Raw genomic sequence first — 14,852 nt, 5'->3', positions numbered from 1 at the left:
GCCGTGTATTTCCCGACGGCATTCCGTTCTCTGCTGGCGGGATTCTCATCCTGCCGCTTGTCAATGGTATTTGCCCATTAAAGTCCCCCCATGCCACCGGGAAGCCCGTGGGTGGGGGGGCACTGCCAGGGGGAAAAGAGAATCCCAATGGCCGGTGAATTCCGGCTTTAATCTTTCATTTAAAGGTGTTCCATTTTCAAAAATCTGTGCCGCACTTTTCAAAAGAAAAGCTGGTCATTTCACGCTGTTTTCAGAGAAACCTCCCAAACAACAGAAAATACATTTTTTAATTGAACAGGCAGCTGCACACAAATCTATTAGACAACAGTAAAAACATTGTACTAAAGCTCGATTAGCTAACTTCATTTTTTAAAACTTATGATGAATAAGCTGCTATAAAACAATCCTGCTGTGTTTTAACGAGCTAACAATCAAGATTCAGTTCTAAAAGTCATAATTAAGCTACAAAATGTTTTTATCACTTCGCTATCCTTGTCTTTTTTTTTAAAAAATGTAAATGTTTTAATTTTAATGGGCCGGGATTTTCCAGTCCTGCCATGGAACAGAGGATGCGGTGGGCCAGCCAAATGTCCATTTGAGTTTTGCGGGACTGGAAGGTCCCAACACCAAGACGGGCTGCAAAAATGACCGCCAATAATACAAAACTGAGATGTTTCACTCTTTTTATAAACCATTAACTATAATTCTCTTTGGTGACTAATGTGCTGGAAATGTTTGCTCAGTGCAAATCCGATTTACCCACTTTACAGTCACTCAAACCGTTTCATTCTCATTTGTGACCAGAGGAAATATCACTACTTACTATTCCAAAATCAGCCGTGGAAACTTGCAAATACCTTCATTTTGGTTGCTGGCAGGAAGGGCCAGAAAACCCTGCTCTTGGTCACCAGTCTAATAGATAAGCATTTTGGTTGTAATTTCCCACACACTTTCGTTCAGGGATATTTGAAGCCTGACAGCGTCTTCATTTTGAAGGCCAAGCTAGTCCTTGGCTTATCTATAAATTGATGACCAAGAGCAGGGCTTTCTGTCCCTCCCTGCCAGCAGGATCTTCCGGCTCTACCCCCCCCCCCATGGTGGGTTCCCCGGCAAGGGGACGGGCATGTCACGCAAAACACGGCCGACATCTGTGGGACTGGAAGATCTCGCTGACGGCCAGTGGCCAGCCGCCACTGGAAATCACGCCATGCGGGGCTGGAGCCAGAGTTTCGGAAGGTAGAGAAAAGTCAATATATGTATTTGCATCGGGGTTCTTTCAAGTACATGACATTGCCATTCACTGCGTTGGGCTGGATAAAGGCTTCCTCTCCTCTGCAGAGTATTCACTATTATCATAGATTATCATAGAATTTACAGTGCAGAAGGAGGCCATTCGTCCCATCGAGTCTGCACCGGCCCTTGGAAAGAGCACCCTACCCAAGGTCAACACCTCCACCCTATCCCCATAACCCAGTAGCCCCGCCCAACACTAAGGGCAATTATGTTTTGCTGCAGCGTTTTTTTTTAAAAAACAAGTCACGTCTCTCATTTATACAGCAATTGTTTTAAAAAACTAATGAACATTGAACTCTTTTTAAACAATGAGTATATCATTCTTCTGGCACCGTTTCTTCTATCCATTTCAAGTATAATGGGTTGCCTTGATCAACTGAGAGACTTATAACCTCGGGAATTTCAAAAGGATGAACTGACCTGGGTGGAGGGAGAAAATAAATAGTTTAGGGGATAGGTTTTGACAGGTTTTCTGGCAAAATTGATTTCAGAATTTTGTATGTTTACTTAATTTCCAGCATGACCCAGTACAATCCAGAACAAATAAATGAAACAAGGATATAAAGACTTATTGCCCCTTTTTGGATCTTATATCTCATTCCTGCCAGCTTTTAAGGGATAAAACAACAACAACTTGGATTTATTAAATGGAGAAAGACAGCAGAAAGTTGCAGCACAGAGGGATTTGGGGGTCTTTGTGCATAAATCACTAAAAGCCAACATGCAAGTTCAGCAGGTAATAGGGAAGGCAGATGGAATGTTGGCTTTTATTTCAAAGGGACTGGAGTATAAAATTAGGAAAGTCTTGCTAAAACTATACAAGGCACCAGTTAGACCACACCTGGAATACGGTGAACAGTTTCGCTCCTGTTATCCAAGGAAAGATATACCGGAATTGGAGGCAGTCCAGAGAAGGTTCACAAGGTTAATCCCGGGTGTGGAGGAATTTTCTTATGAGAAGTTGAGTAGGTTGGGCCTGTAGTCATTGGAGTTTAGAAGAATGAGAGGCAGCCGTATTGAGACATATACGATTCTCATGGGCTTGACAGGGCAAATGCTGAGAGGATGTTTCCTCTTGTGGGACCTCTTCTGGGAGAGTCTAGGACCAGAGAGCGTAATCTCAGAGTTGGGTCGCCCATTTAAGACAGAGATGAGGGTGACTTTCTTCTCTCAGAGGGTAGTGAATCTGTGGAATTCTTTACCGTAGAGAGCTGTAGAGGCTGGGTCGTTAAGTATGTTCAAGGCTGAGGTAGACAAATTTTAATCAGTAAGGGAAACAAGGATTATGGAGATAAGGCAGGAAAGTGGAGTTGAGGATTATCACATCAGATCAGTCATGATCATTGAATGGTGGAGCAGACCCAATGGGCCAAATGGCCTACTTCTGCCCCTACGTCTTATGATGAATGTAGGATTATAAGTATTTGGTGAAATAAGGGATAAAAGCCTGGGTTAGTGTGTTTGACTGCTGAAGTCATGTTTTTAAAGAAATCTTGGTTTGAAAGACAACAAAGGTTTTAGGAGCCAGAGGTACAATTAACCATTGCAAAAAGCTTGGGCTAATGCGAATCTTGAGTTGATTAAGGGGATTCCCTGGGGAGTTAATTAGATTTCAGCTTGGTGAGATGTGTCATTGCTGGAATGGAGCTACAGCATCAGGCACAAAGAAAGTTTTGAGAAAGCATTTTCAGTATCAGTTCTGATTTGGATGAAGGCATGTACAGTGAATTGGATGAAGGCATGTACAGTGAAACAGTTCTGCTCTCACTGTAAGTTAGTTAAAAGAGATTAACTATTTAAAGCAATGCAGACTTGTCAGAGGACAAGAGGGAACTGAAACAAGCCAGTTGAAAGCAGCTTTTGACGACATCCAGCCAGAGTTTCTGCAGGGGTTTGGATCAGAGTCAGATCTGTCCTGTAAAGCAGTGTCGAGATCTCTTTCTCAAAGAATAACTCTGTAAAACAAGGATTATTCGGCGCCACTGGTATTTAGGGTGGATTGAGAGCTGAGATGGTTTATTTTCTTGTTGTTTAAGTGGGAATAAAGATAACAAGTAAGGGTATTGTATTCACTGTATTGAGTGGTATTGTTTAAGGGGTAATTTTAAGCTGTTTTCAGTGGTGATGTTAAAGACTTTAATACTGCAATAAAGTTTGTTTTAAAATACCACCCTATTTCTTTGTGTATTCACTCCTGAAGCGAGATATTCTTTCCTCACAGTCTTACAAAATTAAAATAAAATATTGGGGTTTCGGTCACTGTTTCGGTCTGGCCTGGGATCGTACTAGTCTTTAATGTAATAAAACATCCCAAAGTCACAACATGGAGCATTAGAAAACAAAGTTTAACAGCAAGCCACATAAGGCAATAGAACAGATGACCAAAGACTTGGTCAAAGAGGTAGGTTTTAAGGTGCGTCTTGAAGGGGGAAAGAGAGCTGGAGGCACAGAGAGGTTTAGGGAGGGAATTCCAGAGCTTAGGGCTGAGGCAGCTGAAGGCACGGCCGCCATTGGTGGAGCGGTTAAAATCCAGAACTGAAAGCCAGAATTAGAAGAGCACAGAGCTTGGAAAGGTTGTGTGGCTGGAAAAGATGGAAGAAGGATGTAAGTTTTAAATTTGATTTGTTTTGTTTTGACCGGGAGCCAATGAGGGCAGTAAGTTTGTGTGATGGGCAAAATGGGATGGAATGCAAGTAAGGGCATGAGCAGCAGAACTTTGGATGACTTGAAGATTACAGAGGGTTGAATAATAATAATCTTTATCGTCACAAGTAGGCTTACATTAACACTGCGATGAAGTTACTGTGAAAATCCCCTAATCACCACATTTGGGTACACAGAGGGAGAATTCAGAATGTCCAATTCACCCAACAGCATGTCTTTCGGGACTTGTGGGAGGAAACCGGAGCACCCGGAGGAAACCCGCGCAGACACGGGGAGAACGTGCAGACTCCACACAGACAGTGACCCAAGCCGGGAATCGAACCTGGGACCCTGGCGCTGTGAAGTAACCACTGTGCTACCGTACAGGAGGCTCGTCAGCGTGCATTGGAATCGTCAAGGCCAGATGTAACAAAGGCATAGACAAGGGTTTCAGCAGCAGACAAACTGAGGCCCGAGGCAGGGGGGGGGGGGGGCAATGTTACAAAGGTGGAAATTAATGGCCTTAGTAATGGAGCAGAAGTGTGATCGATGAATCATAGTCAAAAAGTGGGAATGGTTTGGGTCCTGAAATTCTTGGTAACTGATTGAGGTGATTCAGGCAGCCAATCTCTGGAATGATCGTGTGCTTCCATATTTTGTTCTATTTGAAGCCAGTTAGGTAGAGGAACTCCTCAGACTGAGGCAATTGAGTACGAGCTACAGTGACTGAAACACTCCAGCTCACAGCACTGCCGACAATATGATACAATGGTGCCTACCCGACTGGTATGTTTCAATGCAGGATTCGCTTTTAGAAATGAGATGCATGGAAATCTAATTCGTAGTTTGCGAACTGCTCCAGAATTGATTCATCAAGTACTTAAAAGATTTATGTAAATCATGAACAAGATGTACATACAAGTTGTTTTTTGTTCGTATTGAAAACTGACATCTTATATTTGGAAATCAAGAGGTGTCTTCTCAGGTGTGGGCTGAATGATTAAACTGCAAATATTCACCTCAGCCGCTGCATATTTCTAAAGGGTTAAGTAAAACATGGGCCCTTCACAGGGACAATATACTAAAGATTTTGCCAGTTACTTTTTCCACCGTTGTGCACTTTAAGCTCCTTAGGTGTTAATTGGTCCAGATCGACCCCACGTGAACGATTTTGGAATTGATGGCCTATTATCGGAGAACAAAACAGTCCTTGAGTTTATCTAATGACCAATGGTTCCTTCAGCGTGTGGATGTAGAACCTACAACCTATATTTGCAGGTTTTGGTTTTCACCCAGATTTAGATTTTGGTGTTGCAATGATGTCCTTTTTATTTTTGTTCTTAATACCTGTTGTAAGATTATGCTTTTGTTCTTTTTAATTTGCTAAGTACCTGTACATAAAACTGGTAGCATTGCCTCCAGGCTGGATTACGTGGGATAAAGTGGACTGATTCTCAGACAGATTAGGAGTATAGAGTGGCTCTTAGGGGTGAAATTACAACCTTGCAGAATGCAGATCAGTAAAAGCTCCTTTCATAAGCTCGGGACACCCTAACCTTTTCGGGAGACACAGCAGCTAATTTGTAGATCAATGCCCCAACAACAATAAGGTAACTGACCATATCGCCTGTTTTCGTGAGGTTGCTTCAGTATAATAGTAATTTGTGATGTTCTGTACACGTGCAAAGTTGCAAATTCAGACTGTATTTCAGCATCCGGATCAAGATCAGGAACAAAATCTTTTTCCAACTAAATACTGATCTTGTTGTGAAAGGCTGATAGAACTGGGAACAGGAGCAGGCCTTTATCACCGAGCAGGGTGGGGGGGTATATGCTGGAAAATGAGCTGATTTCTTTCTATGATCATTCAAGTGTGTGCCAGACCTCGAGACATATATAAAAAAAAGAGACTGAAAAACAAACTTGTTCATGTAAACTGTGGATTCCAAATTCCAGAAGTTTCCTTCTCAGTAACTTGTTTTCCCATCTCTAATCGTTACATCCAATTGAGTGATTGATACTCACAACTATAATTGTTGCAATCCACAATTCATTAATCCATTAATTCTGAAATTAAAGTAAGGACAAGTTGCAAAGTACAGAATGATGGTTCATTCTGCCAATGAGATAATGGAAGGTTCCGCACTGGAAGCACAACCCAATTAGATTTTAATAATATTCTGGAGTTCTTGCTTGATTGCATTTGTGGGTCAGTTTGAAATTTTGAGTAATCTTCTCTGAGGACATGAAGTGGGTTAAGTTTGCACGTTCTCCCCCGTGTCTGTGTGGGTTTCCTCCCACAGTCCAAAGATGCTCAGGCTAGGTGGATTGGCCATGCTAAATTGTCCTTTAGTGCCCAGGATGTGCAGGTTAGGTTATGGGATTACAGGGATAGGGTGGGGTGGACAGGTTAGTGTGCATGGGTATAGTGCTCATTCGAAGGGTTCGCGTAGACTCGATGGGCCGAATGGCCCCCTGCTGCACTTAGGGATTCTATTTAAGTTCAGGATAAGATGTATAGTTCATAATTTGGGTCAGCTGGGCCTGTATTCTGGTTTCATTGGGTCTATATCCTCTGGAGTTTGGAAGGAGGGATCTAATGGAAACATACAATTCTGACAGGGCAGGACAGACAGCAAGGATGCGGTTTCCTCCGACTAGTGGGTCTACAGCAAAGGGTCACAGTCTCAGGATAGGCTATTTAGGATTGAGATGAGAAGCATCTTCCCCCAAAGGATAGTGAACCTATGGAATTCTATCTCAGAAGGCTGTGGAGGCCCGGTCACTGAATATATTTAAGGAAATAGATTTCTGGACTCTAAAGGTCTCAAGACTCTGGGGAGAACACTGGAGTATGGCATTGAGAGAGAGGATCGGCCATGGACATATTGAAATGCTAGGGGGCTTTCACTACCCAATTAAGGAAAGTAGTCCCCAACAGGCAATCTGAGTTCTGTCCTCATCGCTGGAGTGGGCTGGAAGGGCCAAATGGCCTACTCCTGCTCATATTTTCTGTGTTTTTATGTTCATGGAAGGGGCTGAATGGTCTTTCCACTTTCATTGGGATCTTGTATTCTTAAAATACCTTTTAGAAAGAACCTGTAAGTGACAAGGTAAATCCTGCCACTGTCACACCCTTGGGTAATGAATACACTCACCTGATAAATTCTGTCAGTTCGCGCATTTTTGTGCTTCTTGTTTTTATCACCTACAGAAATATAGAAAATCTCCTATTAGTCTTCAAATGTGACTAATTAAGTTTGATCTTGCCAGAAGGCGAGGCTGGTGCTGCCACCTTGTTCTTAAATGGTGTTCTCTTGCTTTCCCTTCATTGGAAAATCTACGAATATTGCACTGCCGCCCTCCAGAGAGGATGCCCTGGGGAGCCAAGCCAAGCAACCCTTCCCACACCAACATGCAGGCCCAGCTGCAATTCATCATCTATCATGTCTGCCCATTCCCATACATTTAACCCTTCATTGGGTTGCGTCCGCCACATGTTGCGTTTTCCCTTGCAGCCTTTCAAAAGGCTAAGATTTTATTTTAAAGTCTTGATGCAGTGACCTGGAAAGACGGAGATGCACAATTTCCACATCCGTTTGGGTGAGCTCCTACCAGCAGACACAATCCAGGCCGGTCTGTTATAGAGGCGATGAGGACAGAAACCAGATTGCCTGCTGGGGCCCACTTGCCTAAATTGGGTAGTGGAAGCCCCCTCGCATTTCAGTTCAAATGCCTGAGCCCCAAATTCAGATCCCCACAGCCCCACCACATGGCCTATGGACGGTGCAATGCCAGTCAGTCATTCACATAAAAACATACATAGAAAATAGAAGCAGGAGGAGGCCATTCGGTCCCTCAAGCCTGCTCCGACCATTCATGACGATTCCCGCCTTCCCCCCAATACCCCTTGATTCCTTTAGTCCCAAGAGCTATATCTAATTCCTTCTTGGAATTACACAATGTTTTGGCCTCAACTACTTTCTGTGGTAGTGAATTCCACAGATTCACCACTCTGGGTGAATAAATCTCTCCTCACCTCAGTCCTAAAAGGTTCATCCCTCAGCCTCAAATTAAGACCTCTAGTTCCGGACCCCCTACCATCGGGAACATTCTTTCTGAATCTACCCTGTCTAATCCTGTTGGAATTTTATAAGTTTCTGTGAGATCCCCTCTCACTCTTCTAATCTCCGATGAATATAATCCTAACTGTCTTAGTCTCTCCCTATATGACAGTCCCGTCATCCCAGGAATCAGCCTGGTAAACCTTCACTGCACTCCCGCCTTGGCAAGGACATCCTTCCTCAGATAAGAACAGCAAAACTGCACACACTACTCCAGGTGGGGCCTCACCAATGCCTTATACAATTGCAGTAAAACATCCCTATATTCAAATTCTCTCGCTATGGGAGCCAACATACCATTTACCTTCTTTACTGCCTGCTATACCTGCGCGCTTATTTTCAGCGACTGATGCACGAGAACACCAAGATCTTGCTGAGTGTCCACTTCTCTCAATTTACACCCAGTCAAATAGTAATCTGCCTTCCTATTTTTGCTATCGAAGCAGATAACCTCACATTTATCCACATTATACTGCATCTGCCATGCATATGCCCACTCACTCAGCCTGTCCAAATCCCACTGAAGCATCTCTTCCTCCTCCTCACAGCTCACTCTCCCACCCAACTTTGTATCATCTGCAAATTTGGAGATAACACATTACGTTCCCTCGTCCAAATCATTAATATATAATGTGAACAGTTTGGGTCCTGGCATAGATCCTAGACGTTGCCTGCCAATCAGAAAAAGATCCATTTATTCCAAATTTCTGCTTACTGTCTGCTAACCAGCTTTCACATGCGCTTTAACTTTGCATAGTAATCTGCTATGGGAGACCTTGTCAAAAGCCTTCGACAGTCTAAATAAACCACATCCACCGGTTCTTCCTGGTCAACTCTACCAATTATATCTTCAAAGAATTCTAGTAGATTTGTCAAGCATGATCTTCCTTTCGAAATCCATGCTGACTTTGTCTGATTACACCACTGCTTTCCAAATGCTTTTCTATGAAATCCTTGATAATGGACTTCCCTACTGCCGACGTTTGGCTCATCGGTCTACAGGTCCCGGTTTTCTCTCTACCTCCCTTTTTGAATAGCGGAGTTATATTAACTACCCTCCAATCAAGATGGCAAGCCATCTTAGACAAAAGAAACAAAAGGCCGGATTTTGAAAATTCTTTCCATGCTTTGAAAAATAGATTCATGCAGCAACTCACCATTAAAACTTCAATGGTTTCTGTTATTTCACTGTCCCAGTTGTACCTGAACATTTGATGGGAAGAAACACAGTGGTCAGCTGGGCAGAGGCAGTTATTGTTACTCACAACCATGGGTTACAGCGGAGGAATCAATCCAGTCTGAACTTATAGGTTCAAGCTGGTTTATTGTAAGACACTTCCACATAGCTACTCAATGTCACATGTTTAACTAGCAATGCCCTTGGCAAGGTAATTGATTAATAGTACATTGACATTAAGCTGCAATTCTAAAGTTGCTCCATCTGTTGCTCTTGTTCGACATAGTAAAGGGCAAGCTTCAAAACTGCACAAGGCTTTCAAGTGCCATTGGTTATTCCAGTAAACATCCAGGGCAATTGTAACTGCTACTTACATCTTTCGTACATTACATATAGATGAAATTTAAAGTGAACAGCTCACTCTGTCCTTACTGATTTCTGGGTGTTGAAAGTATCTTTAAGGGTGTTTTGTCCAACAGAAATAGTTATCGAACATAATAAAAACAGAAATTGCTGGATAAACTCAGCATCTAATGAGCATCTTAAAAAGAACTTAGAACATACAGTGCAGAAGGAGGCCATTCGGCCCATCGAGTCTGCACCGACCCACTCAAGCCCTCACTTCCGCCCTATCCCCGTAACCCAATAACCCCTCCTAACCTTTTTGGTCATTAAGGGCAATTTAGCCTGGCCAATCCACCTAACCTGCTCGTCTTTGGACTGTGGGAGGAAACCGGAGCACCCGGAGGAAACCCACGCAGACAGGGGGAGTGCGTGCAGACTCCGTGGAGCGCGAAACAGAATTACTGGGCGGAATCTATCGGCTGTACACGCCGGCGGGATATTCCGGACCCACGGACAGCGCACGGGTTTCCTGGCGACAAGGGGTGCAGTCAACGGGAAATTCCATTGACAATGGCGGGACCAGAAAGTCCTGCTGGCGGGCCGGCTCCGCCGCGACGGGTTGCTCGGTAAATTCCGCCCAACGTTTCGAGTCCAAATGACCCTTCCACAGAACTGGTTAGTTATATGACATCGTTGTTACATATAAAGGCAATTTATTTTCAGATTGCTCATTTCTACGCAGAGCCTTTTCCCCCAGGTATTTCCAAAATATAAGATCCTGGTGCTCTTTAAGACCAAGCAGAAGGAGCCAGTAGAATGAAATAGTTAGAATTTCAGAAGACAATGACATGACAACTGATAAATCAACCAGTAACATGGAAGGATTGGAAAGCAAACAGTAATCCAGGTCCCAGAAACGAAGGATGCCTCCAGAACGTCACTTTGATGGGGAGGGACAAGGCTGTGGAGGAATTAGAGGGTGAGGATATTAGCCAATTCACTGGTACACAGAGTACTAGTGGAACTTGATAAGGATAGTGTACGAGGCCCAGGAGCATTCGGGTTATGAGAGCAGTTATCACTTTGAAATCGCCCAAATGATCTGGAGACAGTCCTTAGATCGCAGAGAGATCCTTATACAGCTGCTTGCTTTTCCTGCAGGTATCCAGCTCTCAAAACGAAACTAAAAACACCCTGGGCTAAATTCTCCGGTATCGGCGTGATGTCCGCCGACCGGCGCCAAAAACGGCGCAAATCAGTCGGGCATCGCGCCGCCCCAAAGGTGCGGAATCCTCCGCATCTTGGGGAGCCGAGCCCTAACCTTGAGGGGCTGGGTCCGCGCCGTGCTGATTTCCGCCCCGCCAGCTGGCGGAAGTGCCCCGCCAGCTGGCGTGGAAATTACATTGCCGGGCGGCGCATGCGCGGGAGCGTTAGCGGTCGCTCACGGCATCCCCGCGCATGCGCTGTGATGAGAGTCTCTTCCGCCTCCGCCATGGTGGAGACATGAAAATCTTATCAGGATTAATAGCGACAAGTAAGCAAATTTTTAATGACAAAATGATTGAAGTCCAAGATGCATAAAAAAGTAATTCATCCCATTGGGCCTGTTGTAGCATTTAGTTAGGCGGCACGGTGGTTAGCACTGCTGCCTCACAACGCCAGAGATCCGGGTTCAATTGGGTGACTGTGGATTTTGCACTTTCTCCCCGTGTCTGGGTGGGTTTCCTCCCGGTGCTCCGGTTTCCTCCCACAGTCCAAAGATGTGCAGGTCAGGTGGATTGGCCATGCTAAATTGCCCCTTAGTATCACAAGATGTGCCGGTTGGGTTGCGGGAATGGGGCAGGGGAGTGGCCTAGGGAGAGTGCCCTTTCGGAACCTATGATTCTATGAATAGAACTGACTTAGAATTCCTATAGTGCAGAAAAGGCCATTCAGCCCATCGACTCTGCACTGACTCTCCGAAAGAGCACCCCACCTAGGTCCACTCCCCCACCCTATCCCCATAACTCAGTAACCCTACCTAACCTTTGGACACTAAGGGGCAATTTAGCATGGCCAATCCACCTAACCTGCACATCTTTGGACTGTGGCAGGAAACCGGAGCACCCGGAGGAAATCCATGCAGATTTTTAAAAATCCCAACTCCCTGCCCTTACTCCATATTCCTTTATACTCCTGCCTTCTCACTAACCGTTTGTCCCCCTTTTCCACATCTCACTTGGTTCTGTAATTAAGGTCTCCTCAGCAGGACAAATTCTCACAAACCTTTGTGTGGAAGTTTTGCTTTGCTTGCACACTGCTGAGTTTCCAGACGACACCTATTGTTACGGAATTAGGCACAAGTGTGAATTCTTGTGAACAGTTTGCTGACGGCTAAACCTTGAAACAAAGATTCTTTCTGTCTCTTCAACTTACATGGAAAACACCTCTGGTACAATGTTCACACAGGCAGCCAGCTTCTTCTCCATAATGGTTCTGAGGAAGGAGGTTAAAGAGAAGTTAATTAACAAACCACGTGAAGCCACCCCTGTGTTTTAAGATTTGAAGGTTATTCTATTACTTCATTTTATTATTCTTGCAGTTGCCCTTTCTCATCCTTTATAATATAAATTTAGAGTACCCAATTATTTTTTTCCAATTAAGGGGCGATTTAGCGTGGCCAATCCACCCACCCTGCACAGCATTGGATTGTGGGGGTGAAACCCACGCAAACACGGGGAGAATGTACAAACTCCACACGGACAGTGACCCAGGGCTGGGATTCGAACCCGGGACCTCAGATCCGTGAGGCAGCAGTGCTAACCACCTGCCATCCCTCCCTTTCTGATCCTTAATGTGTCACCAGAACCATCAAGTTACCGTGGCAATTCGGCGAGACTCAGAACTTTACTTGCTGTTCCCACACAATTCTGGAATTACAATTGCAGTTTGTCTGCTCAACCTGAAAATTCTTGTAGCATCAGCCAGTTTCTACTTCCAGCAGTTTAGTGCGAGAAGGAAGCCAAGCATTCAGAACTATTTTACACCCTGACTGGCACAGAGAGAAAAGAGGTTTTCCGGAGGGGTGACTGATGTCAACGGCACCTTTCTATCACCACACAATCGTTATCTCTGTGAGGTCACGCAATAATTTCCGTTTCGAGGCGAAAGGGACAGACCAGTGGCACAATTCCTTTCAAGGCTGCACGAGTCTGCCAATAAGGCTGCATCTTGCCGAGGGAAGTCTACACATTACCCACATTATCTAAAGGATCACAAAACCCACGGAACGTAGAGACCAAACTGACACACAAACCTTTGGAAGTGAATGTAGGAAAATCACGAGGCACCAACACGGGGATGGTCCTCGCTGGTATTTTATTCAAAGGAAAATGTTGACACATGACAGAAATATAGAACAAATACTTTGCAGATAGAGGTAATAGAAGAAAAAAAATAGATTTCCAGACTCTAAAGGTGTTAAAGGGTATGGGAGAGGGCAGGAACAGCCATGATTATACTGAATGGTGGAGCAGGCTCAAAGGGCCGAGTGGCCTAATCCTGCTCATACTTTCTACGTTTTTATGTAAACCCTCCTAACATTAGATCTCGGTAATGACATTTCTCTGTAATAAGAACATATTACATTTCATAAACTGTGTACAGTTCAAGGGAAAATAATTTAATTTAGCCTCTACAATTTTTACTTCTTCCCAAGGCATGTGAATGAGAAAATGCGGTACATCAAAGAACAAAGAAATGTACAGCACAGGAACAGGCCCTTCAGCCCTCCAAGCCCGTGCCGACCATGCTGCCCGACTAAACTACAATCTTCTACACTTCCTGGGTCCGTATCCCTCTATTCCCATCCTATTCATGTATTTGTCAAGATGCCCCTTAAATGTCACTATCGTCCCTGCTTCCACCACCTCCTCCGGTAGCGAGTTCCAGGCACCCACTACCCTCTGCGTAAAAAACTTGCATCGTACATCTACTCTAAACCTTGCCCCTCTCACCTTAAACCTATGCCCCCTAGTAATTGACCCCTCTACCCTGGGGAAAAGCCTCTGACTATCCACTCTGTCTATGCCCCTCATAATTTTGTAGACCTCTATCAGGTCTCCCCTCAACCTCCGTCGTTCCAGTGAGAACAAACTGAGTTTATTCAACCGCTCCTCATAGCTAATGCCCTCCATACCAGGCAACATTCTGGTAAATCTCTTCTGCACCCTCTCTAAAGCCTCCACATCCTTCTGGTAGTGTGGCGACCAGAATTGAACACTATACTCCAAGTGTGGCCTAACTAAGGTTCTATACAGCTGCAACATGACTTGCCAATTCTTATACTCAATGCCCCGGCCAATGAAGGCAAGCATGCCGTATGCCTTCTTGACTACCTTCTCCACCTGTGTTGCCCCTTTCAATGACCTGTGGACCTGTACTCCTAGATCTCTTTGACTTTCAATACTTTTGAGGGTTCTACCATTCACTGTATATTCCCTACCTGCATTAGACCTTCCAAAATGCATTACCTCACATTTGTCCGGATTAAACTCCATCTGCCATCTCTCCGCCCAAGTCTCCAAACAATCTAAATCCTGCTGTATCCTCTGACAGTCCTCATCGCTATCCGCAATTCCACCAACCTTTGTGTCGTCTGCAAACTTACTAATCAGACCAGTTACATTTTCCTCCAAATCATTTATATATACTACAAAGAGCAAAGGTCCCAGCACTGATCCCTGTGGAACACCACTGGTCACAGCCCTCCAATTAGAAAAGCATCCTTCCATTGCTACTTTCTGCCTTCTATGACCTAGCCAGTTCTGTATCCACCTTGCCAGCTCACCCCTGATCCCGTGTGACTTCACCTTTTGTACTAGTCTACCATGAGGGACCTTGTCAAAGGCCTTACTGGATGTTATAGACAACATCCACTGCCCTACCTGCATCAATCATCTTAGTGACCTCCTCGAAAAACTCTATCAGGTTCGTGAGACACGACCTCCCCTTCACAAAACCATGCTGCCTCTCACTAATACGTCCATTTGCTTCCAAATGGGAGTAGATCCTGTCTCGAAGAATTCTCCAGTAATTTCCCTACCACTGAAGTAAGGCTCACCGGCCTGTAGTTCCCTGGATTATCCTTGCTACCCTTCTTAAACAGAGGAACAACATTGGCTATTCTCCAGTCCTCCGGGACATCCCCTGAAGACAGTGAGGATCCAAAGATTTCTGTCAATGCCTCAGCAATTTCCTCTCCAGCCTCCTTCAGTATTCTGGGGTAGATC

General features: G+C 44.6%; 1 protein-coding gene across 1 annotated transcript in view; it reads right to left on the bottom strand.

Moving 5' to 3' along the window:
* Positions 1-269: 269 nt before the first annotated feature.
* The window catches only part of LOC140399198 (protein CutA homolog), a 35,745-nt gene continuing 21,162 nt past the window's right edge, over positions 270-14,852 (bottom strand). The window contains exons 3-6 of the mRNA XM_072488550.1: positions 11,998-12,057; positions 9,218-9,263; positions 7,095-7,144; positions 270-1,713 (exon numbers count right to left, since the gene is read on the bottom strand). Of these exons, the coding sequence (XP_072344651.1) occupies positions 1,611-1,713; positions 7,095-7,144; positions 9,218-9,263; positions 11,998-12,057 (259 nt within the window). The 3' untranslated portion in view covers positions 270-1,610. The remainder of the gene's footprint in view (positions 1,714-7,094; positions 7,145-9,217; positions 9,264-11,997; positions 12,058-14,852) is intronic.

The sequence above is a fragment of the Scyliorhinus torazame genome, chromosome 22 (genome assembly GCF_047496885.1).
Source record: "Scyliorhinus torazame isolate Kashiwa2021f chromosome 22, sScyTor2.1, whole genome shotgun sequence".
Taxonomy (NCBI): domain Eukaryota; kingdom Metazoa; phylum Chordata; class Chondrichthyes; order Carcharhiniformes; family Scyliorhinidae; genus Scyliorhinus; species Scyliorhinus torazame.
This window is presented reverse-complemented; position numbering and strand designations above follow the sequence as displayed.